This window comes from Ceratotherium simum, chromosome 25, assembly GCF_057802395.1.
Source record: "Ceratotherium simum simum isolate JZ-2026a chromosome 25, ASM5780239v1, whole genome shotgun sequence".
Taxonomy (NCBI): Eukaryota; Metazoa; Chordata; class Mammalia; order Perissodactyla; family Rhinocerotidae; genus Ceratotherium; species Ceratotherium simum.
Window position 1 is genome coordinate 41,965,108 of NC_141924.1, and position 18,921 is coordinate 41,984,028.

At 37.2% G+C, this 18,921-nt stretch overlaps 1 protein-coding gene across 4 annotated transcripts in view; it reads right to left on the bottom strand.

The window, feature by feature from the left end:
* The window catches only part of NAV3 (neuron navigator 3), a 566,501-nt gene that overhangs the window by 204,674 nt on the left and 342,906 nt on the right, over nt 1–18,921 (bottom strand). For 3 of the 4 annotated variants that reach the window (XM_087449152.1, XM_087449151.1, XM_087449150.1), the window contains exon 5: nt 17,342–17,525. In XM_087449152.1, the coding sequence (XP_087305278.1) occupies nt 17,342–17,525 (184 nt within the window). Of the gene's footprint in view, nt 1–1,581; nt 1,730–17,341; nt 17,526–18,921 lie in introns of those variants that run through there. The other variant, XM_087449153.1, reaches the window with a different exon arrangement.

Genomic DNA, 18,921 nt, shown 5'->3' on the forward strand with positions numbered 1-18,921 from the left:
AGTCACCTTGAATCACAGCTCTATGATGATATACAAATCACATTTTTAAAAGATTTGGTAGTTATAAGACCAAATTATAAAAAATGGCTCACCATTGTTTTTATCCAGATATTTATGTCTAAATGTACAAGGCTTAAGTTCTCTACATTAAGAGTTAGTCTAATACTTTAAAATATATATTATATTCTCACAATTCCTTTGGAAAGATAGAGTATAATTATGATGTTTTCATTTTCTACCTGGAGAAACAAAGCTCAGTTAATTGATTTTTATTTTGTTAAAGAAAAAAAAAAGTTATCAGAATCAAGAATGATTCTGTCCACGCCTTCTGAGGCTCAGACTCATGTATTATTCCTGTGTCCCTAATGTGATGGCACTAACGTGTTGATAGAGGAATAATAAAAGTTTAAGTTCACAACATCAAGGATAGCAGGATAGAGGACAGGGGTCACCAATGGACGAGACTTCAACAGATCTTGGAGAAGTGAAAAAACACGGAGTAATGTTAATGGAGAACACATAATAAGGGAAGCGCGTCCTAGTACTCACATGGAGGGAGGACTCAGTCTAGAAGATTGAGATGAGAAAATGGACTAGCAAAGTGCAGACAAGATGAAGGGGCTATGAAAAGAGGGAGATTAATCAAATGTTCATGTCAATCACTGTCAATGACCACTGCATGGCCAGACATAAACAAACCAATAATTCACCATCCAAACAAACAAGAAGTAGTTTTAACTCTAAAAACTGAATAATCCCAGAAAAAGATGCTGGCAAGAGGGGTCCCTGAGTTTACTTGACTGATCCCTCTAAAGCATCATTAAATGGGCCCTGGCCCGTTCTTAAAGTTATCTGCCAGTTTACACTAACATTCAAACAAGTATCAACTCTCAGTAGACATTCAAGGAAGGCCCTGAATAGGAAAGAATCAGAATATATGTCTTGATTCTTCAGAACATATTTATAATAGCTATTATATAAATACTTCATTGGTTTCAAAACTTTTGGAATCAATCTATACACTAGGAACTTGGAAGAATAATATGTGTATAGAATAGAATGTAAATCTTGGAGGCGGAGTCAAGATGGTGGCGTAGGCAGACTCTGAACTCACCTCCTCCCGTGGACACAGCCAATTTACAACTACTCGTGGAAAAATTACCCCTGAGACAGAACTGAAAACTGGATAAGAGGAACTCCTGCAACAACGGACAATCCTAACTGGGGTAGAAGAGGCAGAGACTCCCTTCCGGAGAGGAAAAACGCCGCCTTCACAAGCCGCCAGCTTCACGGCCTCCGGGAGCAGCTCACAGGTACGCACCCTCCCTGGAGGCGCGGGGTCCTGAGCCGGGGAGCGCCCCCGCTGTGGGTGTTTTGTGGACCCAGCACAATCGACACCAGCGGCATAATATCTGACTTTGCCTGCTACTAAAGCATTGGGGAGCACCCCCAGAAAACCCGGTTCACAAAGAAACTAAAACTGGCTCTTAAAAGGCCCGCGCGCAAACTCACCCGTTCCAGAAAGCATCCTAAAATCACCAGAAAGAAAGGTGCACAGTGTTGGGGTGAAAAGAGACTCACCTAATAGGCCCTGAGTGCATCTTGGTGAGGGGTGAGACCTCTCCAGGGACTGGGACATTGGCGGCGGCCATCGTTGTGGCCTGGTGTGAGCGTGCTGACACAGACGCCATTGGAGTTCTCCCTGAGGCCTGCTAGCCCAGGGTCTGCTCCACCCGCTAGAGCACCGATTTAATCCAGCTCAGCCAGGGCAGGCAGCCCACCCTAGAGACTGGCCCCACCCAACAACAAGCCCTCAGGCAACATGTGGGCCTGCATAGATTGGTGACTGGATTCTCTGCAGCCTGGCAACTGAGCCGACTTGAGTGGGGCAGGGTGTGCACAAGGAGCAGGTGGAGAGTGTGGGGCGGTGGCGGAGTGTGTGGGGCTCCCGCCGTGGAGAGACTGGGTCCGCTTGGGGGTCAGGGTGCTCACACGGGGCAGGACTGTGTTGACTGTGTGTGTGGACCTGTGGGCAACAGGGCTTGTCAGCTGCAGAAGACTTGTGCTTCTCAAAGACCCACATAGGAGGTTTGCCCCACCTTCCAAAGCCTGAAACAATTGGGTGCTCCTGTGCCTGAGGCCAGCCCCACCCAGCTGCAATCCTCAGAGAGCTGACAAGAGACCTAATAGGCTAGAGGCTTACAGCAATTGTAAGGCCCTGAGCCTAACAACCTGCCACACTGGGGGCCTACTCACTTAAAAGAAATACTGCAACACAAATGTGGTATTAGAACTTACAGCCAACTGTGCTGGGGCTCCCCACACCTGATAAAGAGACTGAAGCGCCCACAACAACTACCAACAGCTGAGCATTACAACACCTGGCCAGGAGCATAACTCAGCCTCCCTGGGCGCCTATAGGGAGAGCTAACAGGCCACAATAGAAGGACACACATAGCCCACATAGGGGTCACCCCTGGAACATTGAGAACTGAGGGAAGCACACTGGAAACCTCCTAAGGCATCACTTCCATAAGGTCACCTATCCAAGAGCAGGAGACATAGCTGACCTACCTAATACGTAGACACAAGCACAGGGAAAGAAGCAAAATGAGGAGGCAAAAGAATACATTCCAAGTAAGGGAACAGGACAAAACCCCAAAAAAGGAACTAAGTGAAACAGAAATGAGAAACCTACCTGACAGAGAGTTCAAACTAAGAGTGTTAAGGATGCTCACTGATCTGGGGAGAAGAATAGATGAACTCAGTGAGAATGTCAACAAAGAAATGGAAGATATAAAAAAGAACCAATCAGAAATGAAGAATACAATACTGGAAATGAAAAATTCATTAGAGGGACTCAAAAGCAGAGTAGAGGATACAGAAGAACGGATCTGTGAGCTGGAAGAAAGACTAGAAGAAATTACCCAAGGTGAACAGGTAAAAGAGAAAAGAATTAAAAAGAGTGAGGACAGTCTAAGGGACCTCTGGGACAACATCAAGCGCACTAACATCCGTGTTATAGGTGTCCCGGAAGGAGAAGAGCGAGACAAGGGGGCAGAGAATCTATTTCAAGAAATAATAGATGAAAACTTCCCTAACCTAAGGAAGGAAACAGACATCCAGGTACAGGAGGCACAGAGAGCCCCAAACAAGATAAACCCAAAGAGGCCCACACCAAGACACATCATAATCAAAATGTCCAGAATTAAAGATAAAGAGAGAATCCTAAAAGCCGCAAGAGAATGTCAAGTTACATACAAAGGAAACCCCATAAGGCTATCAGCTGACTTCTCAGCAGAAACCTTACAGGCTAGAAGAGAATGGCATGATATATTTAAAGTGCTAAAAGAAAAAAACTTACAGCCAAGAATACTCTACCCAGCAAGGTTATCATTCAAAATGGAAGGAGAGATCAAAATTTTCCCAGATAAGCAAAAATTAAAGGAGTTTGTCACCAAGAAACCAGTGCTACAAGAAATGTTAAAGGGACTGATTTAAGGGGAAAAGACAAGACCACAAATAGGAAAAATTATCTATTTCCATGATTAGATCGTAATGGATACAAACGCACAAAAAAGAGGTTAGATATGATATCAAAAACATAAAAGGAGGGAGGAGGGGAGTTAAAGAGTACAGCTTTCAGACAGAGGTCAAACTAAAGTGACCATCAATTCTGTATAGAAGAAGTAAGGAACAGAGAAGGACTACTACAACACTGAGGAAAAAAAAAAAAGTTAAAAAATGGCAGTAAGTACATACCTATCAATAGCTACTTTAAACGTCAATGGACTAAATGCTCCAATTAAAAGGCATAGGGTGGCTGACTGGATTAAAAAACAAGACCCATATATATGCTGCATACAAGAGACACACTTCAGACCTAAAGACACTCACAAACTGAAAGTGAAGGGATGGAAAAAGATACTCCACGCAAATGGCAATGAAAAGAAAGCTGGGGTAGCAGTACTCATATCAGACAAAATAGACTTTAAAACAAAAACTGTAAAAACAGACAAAGAAGGGCATTACATAATGATCAAGGGAACAATCCAACAAGAGGATATAACACTTGTAAATATCTACGCACCCAATGTAGGTGCACTTAAATATATAAAGCAATTATTAACAGACATAAAAACAGAAATAGACAGTAACACAATAATAGTAGGGGACTTTAACACTCCACTTACACCAACGGATAGATCGTCCAAACAGAAGATCAATAAGGAAACATTGGCCTTAAACGACACACTAGAACAGATGGACCTAGTAGATATATACAGAGCATTCCATCCAAAAACTGAAGAATACACGTTCTTTTCAAATGCACATGGAACATTCTCCAGGATTGATCACATATTAGGCCACAAAACAAGTCTCCATAAATTTAAGAAGATTGAAATAATACCAAGCATCTTTTCTGACCACAACGGTATGAAACTAGAAATCAACTATAGGAAGAAAATCAGAAAAGCCACAAATACATGGAGATTAAACAAAATGCTACTGAACAACGACTGGGTTAACGAAGAAATCAAAGAAGAAATCAAAAAATGCCTGGAGACAAACGAAAATGAAAATACGACATGCCAGAATTTATGGGATACAGCAAAAGCGGTTCTAAGAGGGAAGTTTATAGCGATACAGGCCTATCTCAACAAAAAAGAAAAATCTCAAATAAACAATCTAACAATGCACCTAAAGGAACTGGGAAAAGAAGAACAAACAAAGCCCAACATCAGTAGAAGAAGGGAAATAATAAAAATCAGAGCAGAAATTAATGAAATAGAGACCAAAAAAACAATAGAAAGAATTAATAAAACCAAAAGCTGGTTCTTTGAAAAGATCAACAAAATTGACAAACCTTTAGCTAGACTCACCAAGAAAAAAAGAGAGAAGGCACAAATAAGTAAAATCAGAAATGAAAGAGGAGAGGTTACAACAGACACCTCAGAAATACAAAAGATTATAAGACAATACTATGAAAAGCTATATGCCAACCAATTCGACAATCTGGAAGAAATGGATAAATTCTTAGAATCATACAACCTTCCAAAATTGGATCAAGAAGAAGTAGAGAATTTGAATAGACCAATCACCAGTAAGGAGATCGAAACAGTAATCAAAAACCTCCCCAAAAATAAAAGTCCAGGACCAGACGGCTTCCCTGGTGAATTCTACCAAACATTCAAAGAAGACTTAATACCTATCCTTCTCAAACTCTTCCAAAAAATTGAGGAGGGGAGAAGCTCCCTAACTCATTCCATGAAGCTGACATTACCCTGATACCAAAACCAGACAAGGACAACACAAAAAAAGAAAATTACAGGCCCATATCACTGATGAACATCGATGCGAAAATCCTCAACAAAATACTAGCAAATTGCATACAACAATACGTTAGAAAGATTATACACCATGATCAAGTGGGATTTATTCCAGGTATGCAGGGATGGTTCAACATTCGCAAATCAATCAACGTAATACACCACATTACTAAAATGAAGAATAAAAATCACATGATCATCTCAATAGATGCAGAGAAAGCATTTGACAAGATACAGCATCCATTTATGATAAAAACTCTGAATAAAATGGGTATAGAAGGAAAGTACCTCAACATAATAAAGACCATATATGAGAAATCCACAGCTAATATCATCCTCAATGGTGAAAAACTGAAAGCTATCCCTCTAAGAACAGGAACCAGACAAGGATGCCCACTGTCACCACTCCTATTTAACACAGTATTGCAAGTCCTAGCCAGAGCAATCAGGCAAGAGAAAGAAATAAAAGGGATCCAAATTGGAAAGGAAGAAGTGAAACTGTCACTATTTGCAGATGACATGATTTTATATATAGAAAACCCTAAAGAATCCACCAGAAAACTTTTAGAAGTAATAAACGAATATGGTAAAGTTGCAGGATACAAAATCAACATACAAAAATCAGTTGCATTTCTGTACACTAACAACGAAGTAGAAGAAAGAGAAATTAAGAATACCATCCCATTTACAATTGCAACAAAAAGAATAAAATACCTAGGAATAAACTTAACCAAAGAGGTGAAAGAGCTGTACACTGAAAACTATAAAACATTTCTGAAAGAAATGGAAGAAGACACAAAGAAATGGAAAGATATTCCGTGCTCTTGGATTGGAAGAATTAACATAGTTAAGATGTCCATACTTCCTAAAGCCATCTATAGATTCAATGCAATCCCTATCAAAGTTCCAACAACATTTTTCACAGAAATAGAACAAAGAATCCTAAAATTTATATGGAACAACAAAAGACCCCGAATAGCTAAAGGAATCCTGAGAAAAAAGAACCAAACTGGAGGTATCACACTCCCTGATTTCAAAATATACTACAAAGCTATAGTAACCAAAACAGCATGGTACTGGCACAAAAACAGACACACAGATCAGTGGAATAGAATCGAAAGCCCAGAAATAAACCCACACATCTATGGACAGCTAATCTTTGACAAAAGAGCCAAGAACATACAATGGGGAAAAGAAAGTCTCTTCAACAAATGGTGTTGGGAAAACCTGATAGCCACATGCAAAAAAATGAAAGTAGAACCTTACCTTACACCATATACAAAAATTAACTCCAAATGGATTAAAGACTTGAATGTAAGACCTGAAACTATGAAACTTCTAGAAGAAAACATAGGCAGTACACTCTTCGACATCGGTCTTAGCAACATCTTTTCAAACACCACATCTGACCGGGCAAGAGAAACAATAGAAAAAATAAACAAATGGGACTACATCAAACTGTGTTCTGCACAGCAAAGGAAACCATCAACAAAACGAAAAGACAACCTAACAATTGGGAGAATATATTTGCAAACCATACATCTGATAAGGGCTTAATCTCCAAAATATATAAAGAACTCATGCATCTCAACAACAACAAAACTACCAACCCAATTAAAAAATGGGCAAAAGACCTGAACAGACATTTCTCCAAAGAAGATATACAGATGGCCAACAGACACATGAAAAGATGTTCAAAATCACTAACTATCAGGGAAATGCAAATCAAAACTACAATGAGATATCACCTCACGCCCGTCAGAATGGCTATAATTAACAAGACAGGAAACAACATGTGTTGGAGAGGATGTGGAGAGAAGGGAACTCTCATACACTGCTGGTGGGAGTGCAAACTGGTGCAGCCACTATGGAAAACAGTATGGAGATTCCTCAAAAAAGCAAGGATAGAACTACCATATGATCAGCTATTCCACTGTTGGGTATTTATCCAAAGAACTTGAAAACACCAATTTGCAAAGGTACATGCACCCCTGTGTTCATTGCAGCGTTATTCACAATAGCCAAGACTTGGAAGCAACCTAAGTGCCCATCAAGGAAGGAATGGATAAAGAAGATGTGGTATATATACACAATGGAATACTACTCAGCCGTAAGAAACGATGAAATCCAGCCATTTGTGACAACGTGGATGGACATTGAGGGTATAATGCAAAGTGAAATAAGTCAGAGGGAGAAGGTCAAATACCGTATGATTTCCTTCATTAAGTAGTAGATAATAACAACAATAAACAAACACATAGAGACAGAGATTGGATTGGTGGTTACCAGAGGGGAAGGGGGGAGGGAGGAGGGTGAAAGGGATAATTCGGTACATGTGTGTGGTGAGGGGTTGTAATTAGTATTTTGGTGGTGAACATGATGTAATCTATGCAGAAATAGAAGTACAATGATGTACACCTGAAATTTTTACAATGTTATAAACCAATGTTAGTGCAATAAACAAACAAAAAAAAAGAACCACTAAACGTTGAGAACCACTAAAAAAATAAAATAAAATAAAATAAAATAAAAGCTTCATTTAAATAAAAAAGAATGTAAATCTTATGAATCTTGATTAAAAATAAAGTGCAGATGACAGAGGTTGGAAACTGTTACTGGATGGGGGAGAAATGAACAGAAGCGCTAACATCTATGTTTTACAAAATAGAACACCAAGAAATATTCTATAATTGATTGAAAACGAAATAAAAATGTTATTTCATTATATAAAGTTACAAAGTTAACCAATAAACGAACTAAAAAGAGTGAGTTTAACTATGTTAGGAGCACTCCTAGAAAGACCTGTCTATATTTACTATCTTCAATTCCTTCCTCCTATTTTCTGCTGAACAGATTCCAATCAAATTATCACAGCAACCATTCCACTGGAATAGCTCTCGTCAAAGTCTCCAGTGTGAAATCCACGGTCAGCTCTCAGTACTCATCCTACTTATGTGTACCATTTGAGGCAGCTGACGTCCTGCAGGTAGGTTATGGTCAAAAGCACAAACTCGGTAGCCAGATTGCCTGAATTCAATTTACAGATTAGTCACCATGAAACTTTGTTGCCAATATTGGCCTTTCCATTTTCAGTGTCCTTATCTGAAAACTAGGATTAATAATAGTACCTATTTCACAGGGTTGTTGTAAGGATTGAAAGAATGAGCGCGTGTATAAAGTACTCAGAATGGTGACTGAAACACAGTAGGGGCTACATATGAATTATTATCATTGATCTCCCCCTCCCTCCTGGAACACTTCCTTGACTTGCTTTCCAGAAAAACAAGCCCTGGTTTCTGTGTTTTTCCCACGTTACAGGCTGCTTCCTGCTATCTCCCTGATCTCTCAGCATTGGTGGGCTCCTGAGCTTAGTCCTCAGTCCCCTTCTCTTCATTTATACACAGATTTTAGTGATTTTATCATGTCTAATCTCATAGCTTTTTATAATTTCCATATGGTTATATCTCCAGAATTTTTATCTATAGCCTACACCTACTCCTTAAACTCCTGCAATTCCAGTTTCCTCCTTAATATCTCCACTTAGATATGCCTAGTAGACATTTCAAAATTGACATGTTGATATGTGAATATTTGACCTTCTCCCTACCAAACCTGCTCTTCCCACTTTATTTTCCATTTGAGTGAATGGAAACACCATCTTCCAAACAGTGAATACTAACTATGTAGAGTCTGCTTGCGGATTACCGATTCCACCACAAATCTGTCAGCTAATTGTACTGATACTACTTTCCAAATATACTTAGAATTTAACTTCCTCTCTCCACTTTCACCAGAGTCCAAGCGTTTCTCCACGACTCCTTGCTTTCACACTTTCCCCACTACAATCTATTCTCAACAGAGCAGCCAGAGTGACCCCTCGATTTTTATACCTGTTTATGTTCCTCTTTACGGCATATAATAGCTTCCCATCTCTCCTGCAATAAAATCCAGAGTCCTTATAATGACAACAGGGTCACACTCGTGTCTCTCTGCTCTTTCTCTGAATTATATCCTGCTCTTCTTCTTCCTCCTTTCCTCTGATCCAGCCCAACTGGGATATTTCCTCTGCTTGAAATAAACCAGACAGGCTCCGAAGTCAAGGTCTTAGCTCTTGCTCTTCTGTCAGCCTGAAACTCTCTGCTACAAGACAATCCTGCTGCTAGTTCTCTCAACTCCTTTGCTGAATATCATCTGAGTGAGAACTTCTGTCAGAACACTATGTAAATTTGTAGAAATATGGATCCTACACATCTTATTTCCCCCTTTCTGATTTATGTTTCTCCACCATCGGCTGTCCAATTACTGGTACATATTTTAATTAAATTTTTATTGTTTGTCTCCCATCACTAGAGTACAAGCTTCAGGAGGGCAAGAGTTCTTTAACCTATTTTGTGCTCTGCTATATCTCCAGTGGCTAGAAGTGTGCCTGGAACATAAAAAGTGCTTAATAAATATTTGTCACTTACATTAATGGGGGTGGGAGAGACAGGGATTATGAATCGCAAGATAGTGACCAAATTAATGAATAAAAGCTAGTGGTAGAAGTATTTTATTTAGCTATATGGAAGTAACCACTAAAGGAAATACCTAAAATAATTAAAGGGCTTACCTCTGTGTAGCTAGACCGGCCATGGGAAGGTCTGAGCCTTAAGCTGTTACTTTTAAACATGATGATATTATTACCTCGAATTACTTCTATACATTTAATTTTAAAAAGTCTAATGGACAGAATTGATCAGAGAAAGAAAGGAGGGAACAGTGATGAGGTTGACTTGAGGTTTCGAATATGGGTCAATATGTTTTATTATACATGTGATATGATCTTAAAGTGGGAGACGGAAGATGAAAGTAGCTGGTTTGAGTGTCTATTTTATGCTAAGTGTTGTGCTAAGGAGGCAGTTTATACATAAATTATTTCATGTGGTCTTCTTAACACCCTAATGAGGAAGTTATCACCATTCCAATAACAGGGCTCAGAACATTGGTATTTGAGCAGTGCCCAATGCCACACCACTAGGAATTGGTAGGCAGAATTCAAAGCCATGTTTACTTGACTCTAAAGTAACCAAAACTATATAGATGCTGTTTCATCTAAAACAAGAGAAGTATGAGTGGTTGTCAAGCTTTTTAAACAGTGGAATAAAACCACAGAATGTAAGCAAAGTGTGTATGTGTGTGTGTGTGTGTGTATATACACACACACACTCTTTTAATATTACACCCTCTTGGTCTCCTAAATCAGTCAATTAAAAATAATTTCTTTCTCTTCAATTATTTCTCTCTAGGAATGAAAAAAAATCTGCTTTTACAAAAAGATTCATAAATGTCTTTTTGTTTTGTTTCAAGTTTAATTGATTCACTGACTTTTTTGAAGAGCACACAATAGGCCACAACACAGAGCTGAGTTAAGCAACTAATTGAACCCAGGTTCATGAGGGTTTGAATTACCAGGGCCTTCCTGTCATCTTAAATTAAACTTCCTTATATACTTTTCAAGATTTATAACCCCAGGCTGAGAAGCTGTAAACCGTCCCAGTTTCAGAGCGAATCTCCCAGAAGGAAATGATGTTTCCTGGAAAAAACGAAGGCAAATGTCCTCAATGGGAAGAGGGTTCCAAGAGCAACATGTGTGGCAGGGGTCACGGGAACCTTGGGAGGGGGCTGCAAAGAGGACACACAAGCCCATGTGCCCAGGGATTTTGCATTTTGACTTGTGAGTCCTAGAGGAGCAAGTTCATCTAAACAGCAAGTAAACACATTCTTGATTTTCTCCTACAAAATGAAAAGCAGGGGGCAAATGATCATCTGTGGAGATCATAATTTCTCAAATCCCAAAACAGTTCATTCTAGTTCAGAAAGACTTACCATCATCACTGCCTTTAACACTTCCATCACCTATCTATGTAACTTCTTACCTCCCTCCACTTTCACATTCAATTTTTTTCTTTTTTAACATATTTTAATTCTCTAAAATATAAAAATAAAATATCGTTCATGTGATTCAATAATCACTATTTGTGAGTTGGTAAAATTTAACACCTATTTAATAACAGGATGGAAAGTCATTTAATAATCTGGACAAAAATTAACCTGAGAGGATCACATTTTAAGGAAAATTACCTCCCTTTTTTTAACCCTGTAGTAAATAAAAAACATCATCTTTTACAAATACTATCATCCTACTACCCTACTACCTCAGGTATAACCAGACCAGTACATAAGAAAAATAAATTTTCATTTTATAATTTCTTTCACTATAATGCTTTACCAGATATTCTCAAGAAAATTATACATTCATGACATGCATTCTGCTCGTTATTGGCTGGCCTCATGTGTATGGCTTTGGCAAAACTGAAATTTCTGTTACCTTTCATATCAACTAGAACTCTAATTGTCAAAACACAACATATAGAAAAGTACGATTAGCAGAAATATCCTGAATTCCTGAGACATATTTATAGATGGAAATGAATGTTCTGAGTTTGAAAATTATAGGATTCATTTCTACATTGTTTTCTAGAATAAGAAATATTATTTCTCTATCTCCTAGTTAAAACCTATAGAAAATAACTATCATTACAACTCTTATCAAAGGTTTTGTTCACTTTATATTAAAACATTTCTCATATTTACCCAGCTGGTTGGAGACACAGACTTTAATCTACTCTTTTCAGAAAGGAAAAAAGCAACAAAGATAGAAGGAACTGGTTTTATCTTTCATATTAAATAAACACAAATAGGATGCTTAACATTATGTAAAACAGCAAGATGTTTAATCTTGACCCATGCAAAGTCCTTCCAAAGACTGAGAGAAAATTTAATTTTTATATTAAATATCTTCAATTTTTGAGAATTGATGACTTGATTAATAAATCTTTATCACTCCCAATATAACCAAATATTTCCCTGTGAAGGATTTAAGAAATTTAGAACCTGAGTCCCAGCTTTATTTTATTTTTATTTTTTATAGGTTTTTTTTTTTTTTTGGTGAGGAAGATCGGCCCTGAGCTGACATCCATTGCCAATTTTCCTCTTTTTGCTGAGGAAGATTAGCCCTGAGCTAACGTCTATGCCCATCTTCCTCTATTTTGCATATGGGATGCCGCCACAGCATGGCTTGATGAGCGGTGCGTAGGTCCATGCCCGGGATTGGAACCCGTGAACCCAGGCCCCCAAAGCAGAGCGTGTGAACTTAACCACTGCGCCACCGGGCTGGCACCTCAGCTTTATTTTAACACAGATAATGACAAGTAGATAATTCAAGTCACATGATAAAGGAGATGAGTAATCAAGCAACAAGATTGCCCTCACATGTCATCAACTAAAACCACATAAACAAGGCCATTTTGGGATTAATTCAGAAGCACGTGGCTTTCAGTCATATTTTTCCCTTGTAACAGTAAATTATATTGACAAAATAAGGGCAATATTTATGTTACTATTACTTGTTAACAAAATGGATTAATGACCTGGACATCTTAGAGACAATATTTTTGTGTCAGATTAGTTGTGGCCTTAATATTTTTTACCAGTCTGTAATTTAAAAAAATTTTTAAAGGCAGACTATGCTCTATTATCTGCAAATCAGATGCATTGATTCTGAATATTAGATCAGTTATCTTATTTGGCTTGTCTAAGCAAAACAAGACAGAGAAGAAAGGAGTTATAAACATAAATTGCTTTAAGCTATTAGTGACCTTCCATAGCCCAAGCACTTCACACATATTTACTTTTTATGATACCAAAATGTTAATGATCATGGTAATCTGCTTTCTTACCCCCATAGGACTGAAATCACATGTTAGTAAAGCAGTATAGAGCATAAGCACTGCATAGAGGTAGTAACACTGACAGCAGTGAATTAATGAATGACAGCCAGCAAGCAAAGGGAACATAATATCTACAATAAATACATAAAAGACCAAAGAAGGCTATAAGAGGGGATCAATTAGGATAGAGGCAAACAGTTCCATGCAGCTGGGTAATCTCTGATGGTTCCACTATGTTATCATTTTAAAATTAACCGTAATTCAATATCATGACCACCCAAAAACCAAGAACATATTATCTTTATTATACTAATTTTATAAATATGTACAATTTTAATTTAAAATGACTTACAACTGTAACTGTAAATCTTATAAAGTATTCCTACTTCAAATTGGAAGTTGCTATATACAGATTCATTAATACTTACATTAACTTATTTGAGAAATAATTACCGAGAACCTACTCTTACACATAGCTATTAAACATAGCTCTGTATCCCTTGGAACACAACAGTGACTAAAATATAAAAACTGCTGTCCTCACAGTGCTTACATTCTAGAGGGGAGGAAGTGGCAATAATAAACAGTGAATATAATAAGTAAGCAAACTGTAGGTTAGAGGGTGATTAGAGCTATGGAAAAAAAGAAAAGTACAGCAAAATACAATGAGGAGTGGAGGTGGGCAGCCTGCAGTGTTCAAGGGTAGTCAAGGCAGCCATCAGTGAGAAGGCAACACTTGAGCAGTTGACTTCAGGAGGTGAGAGATTCAGCCAAGTGGCTATCAGAGGAAGAACATTCCAGGCAAAGGAATCAGCTGGAGCACATTTCGTAAGGTGGGAGGAGCCTGGGCTATTTGAGCCCATTGCAGGGCCTTGAGCAGGGAAGTGACATGTGCCAGGTAGGTTCAAAGTGTTTTAGATGTACTGACCCAGTGAACTCCCGAAACAGCCTCACGAGATGAGTGCCGTTTTTTATTCCCTTTCAACAAATGAGAACACTGAAGCACAGAGAGATTAGGTAAATTGCCCAAGGTCACACAAATTGGTGGAATTGGGATCCAGTCTGATTCTAGAGGTAAGCTCTTAATAACTAGAGCTTTAATTGCCATTTGTACAGGACACACACACACTTGCACTCACACATGCCCGCATGCTCGCATATATGAACACACACCCACACACCAACAAACATATACACATAAGAGTGGAGAGGGAGCTGTGAGACCAGAAGAAGAGAGTTTGTTACCCACACTCTGCATCTCTTGGTCCACACTTCATTTTGTCTCTTGTATGTATTACTTTGAACCTTTAGATCAAAATGTCTGTCTAAATGAAAGATGTTCAAATTTATTGAAAACATTTGGAGTTATTTTCAAAATAGCAAAACCAAGTTAGAAAATCTTAATGTATAAAACAAATTTGTGGAAATATATACAGTTATTTATTTTAAATAAACAAACAAAAAAACAAAACAAAAACTCTCATTGAACTGAAACAATGTGCCCTAAAATTTTTTATTAGTCTACAGAGAAAAATATAGGAATATTTTCTGGCTAAATATCCAGAATAATATAGCAACCAGTCATTTAAGCTATTTACTTGGAAAGAGCTTTGGAATAAATAGAAAGGCTTTGTAAATCATGATTTATGACTCACATCTCAAGCAAAGAAGAAAAATCTGTCACTGGAATTTTTTATCTGCATTAATTATCTTGGTTCTACCATATAGACAATATATCCTTTTCCTTTGTATATTATCATTATGGGCTTTTGAAAAATACTTACATAAATTGATTGTTGTATGTAAATCCACATAAATTCTAATTCATAGACTATTTCACTATACCAAATCTATACAAAGGAAAATAAATAATAATGTTTGAAATATAATATTCTCCAAAACAAAAAATAAATTTTATTAAAATTAGGACTTTGAGCTCCTCTATATCAGGGTCCTAAGTACTGCATTTAGTACAGTAAGTACTCAACATTAAATTAATTATCCATCCAAAAAGTAATTAACTCCAATTTATCAGAAGAAAAATGAAGAATCTATCTCAGTCCTAAAGGACATTGGGTGGAGGGAATACTTTTCAAACCCTTTCAATGAGAAAAATAAGACAGTTCTCCCCCAAATGATATAAAATTGCAATGCCTATTATATATGGCTGTATATTTTAAAATATAATACAGTTTCATAACAGCCATGCATACTCAGCAAGAATAGAAAAAAAAAATCTCCCTGAAAGAGTTATAACCTCTAAGAAGTTCTGGGCAAGAAATTCCACATCGCAGATACAGAAATAGAGTAGGTAAAACAATGACAAATGATATTCCTTATCACTTCCAGAGTCAACATGCTTTGTACAATACTACTTTACTTCCTATATTTTTTCAGCTACTATTCTTGCTTCTTATCCACTCAAATGACTTAAACCAACCTCTAGGACATATTATTTCTGGCAGTTTACAAAATCTAGATCTCTTTCTACCAACCATCCCCCCCAAAAATAATAATAAAAATAATTTTAAAAATTTCCTTTTTTCTCCCTATTCTTAAGGAAATCCAAAGAACTTACACTGTTGAATTTTTTTTCACTTTGATTCCTGCTCAATTTCACTTGACATCACAAAAAGCTAAGATGAGTTTAAAGAACTGAAGCATGTCTGTGTTACTGAGTAATGAGAAATATCTCATCACTCCATGGACTTTGCAGTCTACTCCATATTTTTTGCTAAAACTATGATTTTTCTTTATTGATTTAATAATTAACTAATGAATAAGATCTGCCAAAGGGGATAGAGTTTACATGGTTATATAGAGAAAGAAATAGCTTAATATGAAGTGAGGGCTTGTTGACAGATGAAAGAGTAGGGGATTTCTGAACCATTGAATATTTGACAATATGTGGAGGGTGGTTTGTGAATGTATTTTGGAATTTTATTTTAACTTTTTGAGTCAAAACTAATTACCAAAAACAAACTCAAGATAAAATGATTATTATTATGTTTCAGTTTTGGCTTCTAAGATGGAAAAAGTTAAATATTTACATATGTTTGATATGTGTTTATACTTTTAAAAATGATGAAGAGTATTTTCATATTGGACATTCTCTCTCGTTAAGAAAAACAACCATAGCTATTTCTGCAATAGAGCTGACTACCTGATACCCCGGTCATTGATCAGGATCAAATGAGCAGTTTGCACGAAGCTTGTTAACTTAATTTCATTCTGTCATCATTTTTGATGTGTCAATTTGGCTAGGCTTATGCAGTCCCACTTATTCAATCAAACACTAATCTAGGTGTTGCTGTGAAAGTACTTTGTGGATGGGGTTCAAGTCCACCAGCAGCTGACTTTAAGTAAGGGAGATTATCCTAGATAATCTGGGGGGGCCTAATTCAGCACTGGAAAGGTTTTAAAAGCTGGACTGAGGCTTCCTTGAGAGAAGGAAATTCCAGCTTCTGCTCCTGCTGAGCGAGTTTCAGCCTGTCCTTCCTGCTGGGCTGCCCTTAGGATTTCAGACCTTCCTAAATGGTCCCCATGATCATGTAAACCAATTCTTCACAATAATTCTCTTAATATGTATCTCTTACTGGTTCTGCTTCTCTGGTTGAACCCGGACGGAAAAATTTCAAATTGGAAAAAAGCAGTAATGGAAAAGGGAAGGAAGGTGCCATGATTTGTCAGCACCTCACCCCAGGCTGTGTCTACATGCGCCATAAACTCAAGTCAGACAAACGTACACAAGTGTGTATATAAATACATGCACACACGGTCTCATATCAAAAAACGTATGTTCCCAAACACTCAAACTCCTATATTCAACAGACTTGAAATTTTTGACAGATTTAATAATTTAATCAATGAAAAGCATCAACAAAAGATAACTACACAACTGGAGACTAGGACACAGTCTAAACGATAAAGTAATTTGCAGAAGGAAGTAACCATGCTACAGGACTTACAAGAAAGACATTTCACACACACTGGTCAAAACCACAAACATTTTTAGAAACCAAACGCAAATATTTCACCTTCACTTCAAAAAATGATAAATGTTGTTCATCCAGCCAAAAGAAAAGTGGTTTTAGCTTCTAACACTTTAGTCAAATCATCCCATCACATTTATACAACTACGTAAATATGTTTTTCAAACTCACAAACAATAACTTGTTAAAAACAAGTGGTACCTAAACAAATTAACTTTAAATACCTCCCCTGCTTCCTTGCCTTCCTTACCTGGACTGCATATCTTGTTGGGTTTTGGCCTGACTAGCTTCCGCCTGAGGGGAGGCGTGGGTCACCCGCTGCTGAAGTTCCACCAAGGACTGGTAGTACTGCTGTTGACGGTGTTGTTGCTGCTTGTAGCGAGACAAACTGAAAAACAGCCCTAGAATGGCTTTTAAGTTTCCATTTCTTATTTCTGTATCAAATGGGAAATACAAAAACAGTATCATATAAAATGATTTTTTAATGAAATTCTAGATGCAATTCTCTTAGTCTAAATCTATGAAGATAGAAACACAACTTGATTTTCTCAGTCACAGATTCAAACAAATCTGATTTGCTGAAACACGCTAACATTTCCAAAATTCAGGGAGAGAGTGAAAGGATGGAGGGTAGAGAGAGCAAAGCTTACTTAAGTGATGCTCTTTGCTGACTCTGAATTACAACTTTTCTAGAGCTAGCTTCTTAGAAATGGATGGGCTCTCTGTCTGGTGCTAATCATTTGACATAGCACTCTGCTTCCCTCACAAATACACACAGCTGTTACCAACACAGTGGTGGCTATGAACTGGAGAAAGCAAGCCACTTAAATGTTGGTTGTCCTGCATTATAAATACTGATGCTGTGGGTGTACCTCATAATAGCAACTCAGCATTCCTTCTAAATCACTCACCAACCAATTTATTAAAAATTATATATATGTATATCTACCCTCCAAAAAGCAGACATCATAGGTATCCATTTTTAATGCTTCAATTCTTTTATTTTTAATTTGTTATATATTAATAAATAATAAAGTTCAGCTTACTCATGACTTCAGATAACATAACTGAATAAATGTAAGTAGAAAGCCAACTTTTAACCCCTGGGGCTCCTGTGTAAGTTTTTCTAATATTGAATAAAAAATTAAATGCACAAAGTAGGCTACAACATGAGCCTGCCTTTTTCTCCTGTAGTTATAATTTAAAAATTAAAAAAAGAGATGGTAGTAAAGCTTGAAATAAAGCTACACAACCTGTAATCATATTTTAAACAAAACTTGCTACAGGCAGTAAAATACATCCTCTTGTGAGGTCAAGGTTTTATGTCTCCTTTTTGGAGTTTAGGAACATTAATACTATTTAGATTTCTTGTCCTCAGATGGTTTATAATGTCACACAAACTATATGGTGGAATTATTCATATAAAATGAGGCTCTGAGATGTTCTTTATTTCCCCCAAACCTTCCTCACAGTTGCCATAATATAGAAGAGTTGGCTTGATCGATATGAAGCTACAGCGAGAAAGAACTAATTTTCTCCTTTAAATGTGAATGGTCTTATTTAAAGAGTTTTTTTTTTAATTTCTTGTTTTATAACTATGCATGTTTAATTAATTTAGAAAATCAATTTTGAGCACTCACATATTTTTAGAAGATAAATAAAAATAAATAGGTTTATGTTAACAAAGGATGTCATCTGAGAAGGAAGAGACAAAATGAACAAATAGTAGCATTTCTAGCCTGCTTTTAACCACATAGAACGTAAAATATTATCCTGGAGAATTTCAACAAATTTTATTCTAAGCAACACAACAACCAGCTAGGTTTGAAC